This window comes from Penaeus vannamei, unplaced genomic scaffold (assembly GCF_042767895.1).
Source record: "Penaeus vannamei isolate JL-2024 unplaced genomic scaffold, ASM4276789v1 unanchor4046, whole genome shotgun sequence".
NCBI lineage: Eukaryota > Metazoa > Arthropoda > Malacostraca > Decapoda > Penaeidae > Penaeus > Penaeus vannamei.
In genome coordinates, this window is record NW_027217026.1 from 2,779 (window position 1) to 9,064 (window position 6,286).

The 6,286-nt window shown below is 40.2% G+C and overlaps 1 protein-coding gene across 1 annotated transcript; it reads right to left on the reverse strand.

Moving 5' to 3' along the window:
- Positions 1-425: 425 nt before the first annotated feature.
- ATPsynB (ATP synthase subunit b, mitochondrial) lies at positions 426-3,652 on the reverse strand (the record flags this gene model as incomplete). Its single annotated transcript, XM_070120253.1, is given in 4 exon segments — positions 426-928; positions 2,644-2,832; positions 3,023-3,186; positions 3,467-3,652. Coding segments are annotated over 4 exon segments (719 nt in total), but the record flags the coding sequence as incomplete, so codon positions are not given.
- Between the last annotated feature and the right edge of the window lie 2,634 nt (positions 3,653-6,286).

Sequence of the window (6,286 nt, forward strand, 5' to 3'; positions counted from 1 at the left end):
TAATAATATTGTAGTGAAGAGAGTAGAGAGAGAAGAACAAACGGAGTACAAATTCCAGCCTTATATTTTTTCAACACAGCTGTCATACTTCAGGATGAGGACAGCAGATGAAGAAAAGAAGGAAGAGGAAAGGGGGAGAAGAGGAGACCATGCAAAATTAGTTGAGGCAAGAGCTAAGTTTCAAGTTCTAGGCAATCCTCTACCTTAGGTCTCAGTCTCCATCTCCTAGCCTTCTTATCTTAAAGTCCATTAATAATAAGAATTGCTTCCAAGTCTTTTTCGCTTTGTGAAAAGTTGAAGCTACTTGTTTATGCTTCTTACATAGCCCATGCTGTGAGCTGTCAAATAATCAAACATTTACAGATTCACTTATCTGAAAAGTATTATCAAACATTTGTAATGATGCAGAAATTAATGAGAAAAAGTTTTAAACTGACATCTGTCATTTATTTACATATCCTCTGTACATAAATTTTAATAAGAAAATTGTACATAGTACACTTGGTTTTGTCACTGGTAGTTATTCATTATTGGTTTGTTGTGGAGCATCAAGTAAACTACATTAATGACAATGGAATGAGAAGCTCATCATATCCACTATGAACCACAACCACAATGCTGATGTCATCTTGAACCCAATAAGTCCTACTGCCCAAAAGGTTATGGAATATACTTTTCTATACAAATAAACAGCTAAATATGATCTGACTGGACAAAAAAAATCTCAAAATAGAAAAATAATTCTTGTTTAGGCAGACTGGGGAGCAAGACCCTTGAGGTCAGCAAAGCACTGCTTCAGAGCAGCAGCCTCCTGAGCAGGAGTGATGGAAGCTTTAACGTTGTTTACGATCCAGTTCACCATGTGCTTCTGCTCAATGCGAGTTTTGACGTTGGCAGTCTCCAGCTGGTAGTCCAACCTTTTCTTAACCTGTAATAATCATAGAAATTTTAAGTCTTTTACCAATCAATAAAGACCTATGAAATATTGGTGTAATCATAATGCTTCCTAGAAAGACCTACTGATACTATTTCACAACATTCTAATCTCACTGTCATAACCTAATGCTATTATGCTATTTCATCAGCCTAAAACCCTTGGGGTATAATGTATTCATACAAAATGAACTATGTAACACTAGGTTTCTAACAGTCAGAGATAGGACCTGACTTTCTGTAACATATATCCTGCAACTGTTTTTCTAGCTCATCTAAAGGCTCGTCCACACATGTGGGTATAAATAGAGATGACGTCACAGGCAGGCAAATTACTCTATAAACAAGTGATTTCCTTGCTTTCTCGTCTGTGGTGTCACCTTTACAGTGGCCCACTGTAAAGGCCTTAACATTAATCTATTGGTGTCTGGTATATGTACTATCTACTGTACTTTTTAGTGTTTTTTGTTAATACACGGATGGCTACACATGTTCAGTCACCAAGGTATCACTTCAGTGGTTATACTTACTGCACTGTGGATATTGTTGGACCCTAATTTTAGTTACGTCAGTTTCACATGCTCTAGGTTTGAGGAACTAGGCTCACTAGTGTATGACAGGATATTAACCCCGTGGATCTGGGTGTAATGGTTACGTAAGTGGCCAGCATCCCGGGTGTGCAGCACGTAGGCCAGGTGAGCACGAGCAGTGACAACTCTGTGCCTCCCCTTTAAGAAGTTATTTTGTGAAAACTTTTTTAGCTTTATTGCCATTCTCCACTGTCCATATTTGTCTTTTGATTTGCTTTATCCAGATTGTAATTACTTATTTTCCTTGCACATACTCCATATCATCTCTATGTAGGTAATAGATCAGTGCAAGAAAAAAATAATAATAATAAAATAAAAAATATAAAATATAAAATAAATAAATAAAAATAAATAAATAAGTAAATAAATAAGTAAATAAATAAATAAATAAGTAAATAAATAAATAAATAAATAAATAAATAAATAAATAAATATGGGACATTTGGTTACCCTAGTGTTTTTTTTTTTGTTTTTTTTTTTCCCCACGTATCACCACCACCTGTGCCGCCAGTCACGGCAGCCAGGAATACGGTACGCAGCATGGAAATGGCATCCTCCTTGGAGCCAGCGTTCTTCCAGTCACTGCTTACGCACATTACATTCCACATTCGTTTATTGATGGGAATAATGCTAAAGCCCCCTTCTAAATGCCAAATGAGTCAAATCACACTCCAAGAGGTTTGTGCACTCGTGGCAAGTCTTTTCCGTCACCCTGGCCTACGCTCTTGACACCTTCGTTCAAATCATCCGTATAGTGTGTGCATGTGCGTGTGCGCGAGAGAGAGAGAGAGAGAGAGAGTGAATGTGAGAGAGAGAGAGAGAGAGAGAGAGAGAGAGAGAGAGAGAGAGAGAGAGAGAGAGAGAGAGAGAGAGAGAGAGAGAGAATGTGAGAGAGAGAGAGAGAGAGAGAGTGAATGTGAGAGAGAGAGAGAGAGAGAGAGAGAGAAAGAGAGAGAGAGAGAGAGAGAGAGAGAGAGAGAGAGAGAGAGAGAGAGAGAGAGAGAGAGAGAGAGAGAGAGAACTAGCTAGCTTGGGCATCTGTTTTTCGTGTGAAAACTAAGCCATCCCTATACTGAAAAAAGTATTCCAGGCATTCTTTTGAAGAGATTGCTTAACCTACCTCTGAATGAACAGTTGCCAGCCTTTCTCTGTAAGCAGCTTCAAGCTGGAGTGCAACATTTTCTCGCTTGGCATCGAAGAGTATTTTCTGGCCTTCAGCTTCCCACTGGGCCTTCTTCTCATCTTCAATTGCCTGCTTAAGACCCTCGACACTCTCTTGGCGATACTTCACCCAGCTGCCCTCAATATCCTGTTGAGAGGAAAAATTTCAGAAGTTTTACTTTTACATAGATGAAATCCTCTTTTATAAAGTTATAAACTGGCTTCCTTTTGAAGAGGACACCTCATCTCACTTGAAATTTTCTTGGATCTATCTAGGAATTTCATCAAAATCACAACATATGAGGCTACATTGTATGTAATAAAAACTACACACAAACCTCAATCTCCTTGTCCAAGTAGTTGGCAATACCAGGGCCCAACTTCTTGATGGCGTAAACAGCCATGACAAAGATGGACAAACCAGTGTAAAACTCGTGCTCCATGACATAGATCTCCTTGGAGCAGAGGAAGGTGGTAAGACCCACTCCAAACATGTAAGGACCTGTAAATAAACACATTACATTAGCTTACTGCAGTAATGGTACAGGAAAAACATTCAACTTCATATTCCTTTTGCAGCATTCAAAATGAAGTTTAACAGATGCATTAACTATTTCAACAAAAACTTCAATTTCAATATAATTCATGTTACATTCACTCTTATCAAAATAAAGGATTCTTTCATTCTCACTATCTTCTATGGAGACTACAATATTCAGACAATACAAAAGCACCACATAAGCCTCTAAAAAATAATATTAGATAGCCTATGGAGATCTTACCAGTGACACCAGTCTTTGAGTAGAAGAACTGGAACCACTCCTCTGGCAGGAAGCCCATTCGCACCTTGCCAGGTTCAACAGGCCTGGCACGGCGGGGGAAGTTTACCTCATCGCGCTCTGTAGCCTTGTTAACGGCAGTGGTGCTTGTTGGCCGCACAGCCACCAGAAAAGGTCTGGCTTCCTGCACTGTAAATATGAAATGAAAAACTCAAGTACAAACACTTTCAATAACAAAAATTAAATAAATAAAAATCTAACTAAAATAAAATGCATTCTAATTAAATAATATGAAGACTACTGAAGTTATATATATATATATATTATATACGTACACATTCACACACTAGTAACACTGACAATGTCCCATTACTTTTTTTTTTCTTCTTGACGCAGATTGCTTCTCTTCCCATTGTGTATACCATCTAATTCACATTTTAACCCATTCGTCCCGGGTGTCACATATATGAGACACAGGGAAAAATAAACAATGTCGGGCTGCCCGCCAGTGCGGTGCTGTCTCGGAGCTGCGCTCTGAGGCAGAAGCGGCGCGCGGCCGGGTGGGCGGACAGACTCCGGGGAAGCTCCGCCCGCCGATTTTGTAGCTCCCCGGATTTTTTAAATTTTGGCTACAAAATGTACCCGGCGTGAGTGGGTTAAAGGAAGACCATGAGAGTTGATAACTCTAGATGCATTAGAGTTTTTTCCCCAGTTGTTTCATTAGTGTGCCTCTGTAAATACTTTATAATGATGAATTATGATATACAAATCTATGAACTGGTGTTATTTTATGGCAATACCCACAACTTTTCTTCACATGAAATGAAAAGTTACATTGTACTAACAGTGTGAAATATACTGAAAGGAGTTGGTTTCATGAAATGAAACCATACTATACACGTAACTAAAATATATACAACTTAATTGCCAATCTTAGCCTATACAGTTGGGAATGGGGACTCAAAAAAATCCTTTCAGCTATAAGCAGTGCTCTGTTTGAAGGAGAGTACTTAAACTTTTCAACTTCCTTGGTTATTATTTGATCTTTCCATTCCCAATCAAACATCTCAAATTGTTGAATAAATTTTGTGATATGGAGTTGGGAGGCTTAACCTCTGGCGAGTGCATTTGTATTGTAAAGAATTACCCCTTTCATTTTCAAGGTAGCAACTCCCTTCCCCCCTTCCTATCTCACATGATTGGGGGGCCTGTGGGAAATCATAGTTTTGGGTAGGGGAGAAATCAACAAAACAATCATCACATTCATCCTCAATGTATATTCTGGTAGGTTAAGGCTTGAGATTGGTTTCCTTTTGAATTAACCTCGTAAGTGTATCACCAATGTTTACAATGTAGCAGCATGTCCCCACAACCTCAAGCTCTGCAAACAACCAAGGTTGGTTCACACCAGCTCCACAGCCTTGTCCTTGATCACTCCCCAGCAGCCACTTCTTGTGACTCACTGCCAAGACCCAACTGGCTCACATAAACACCTTATGGGTCTCTCATTCGACCACAGGCTCCCCTCATTCCCTATCTGCTTACACAACCCCATGTATTTAAGGTACAGAATTCTAAAGTGAGATCAGCAATCCAAGATCCACCAAAGCACAACTACCAACAGGAGCAACACAAGAATTGCCCAGTCCTTCATCAATGGGGAGCATCTCTGGCTCCCATGTAGAGATCTACTCCAGCCTCAACACCCAGTCTAAGTGGGAATTCCCATCCACTACAACACTCCCCAAAAAGGAAGACACCAGCCATGTGGTAGATTCATACCTCACCCACAAAACCACATTTCAATGTACATCCTATACTGACACCAAGATAACCATTGCCCGCACAATCTTTGCAGTACAAGAAATCATTTAAAACTGCCTTGAATAATTGGTTAATGCTACCCAGAGCAAAACAGAGATATAAAGAAAAGGACACTGCTATCTTCACCCACTAATGCCGGTACATTTTGAAGCCGAAAATAGTTTCTGGGCAGCTACAAAATCTGCACGCTGGGCTGGTCCAGAATCTGCCCGCACGCCTGCCGCAGCCCACGCCATATTCTGAGCACGGGTTGCAATCCAACGTCACACTGGCAGGATGCACAGAAATGTTTATTTTTCCGGGTGTCTCATATATGGGACACCAATTGTGAATGGGTTAAAGAGCATAAGAAATAAGAGTCATAGGTAAAGCCACTGCAACCTCATATTTACCATGAAATGATGATTCCCTGCATATCAAAGTTCAGAGATTAGCCAATGTCCACAACCTTCTCACACAGCCGGAGTTCTTAATGTTTGTTTTCTATAACTTAGCATGAAATGCTAACAAAGCGAGGTTACAGGAGGGATTGTTACCCCGGTCTATGGAATAAGTAGAATGAATTAAGTTTTGGTTTAGGGTCTGGGGTTCACATGATACCTCTAGCAGCTGTGCCCTCACTAGGGCTTGAGGCCACAGGTATTACCAGCACCTATGTCTCGTATCATGTTCTATTCAACTCGTGTATTAACTCTTGACAATAAAGAGTCAGCCATGTCCGTTTATTACTCTTCCCACTAGTATCCATATAGGAAGTTAGCATACTTTATAACAATGTATCAATGCTAGCTCATAGTTCACACTTTTGAAAGCAAGGGTTGCACCCTTGTCCGCCATGCTGCTCCCTTGTAGGGCGAACTAAATATACGTTCCATCTTTCATCCATCAACGATCTTGATTTGATAGTTAAAAATCTACAAGAATCAATCCAGTTGATGGGGGGGCAGAGCAACCCCATCAACCCTCCCCTAGGCCAGTACACAAAGGGCAAGCCCAGTT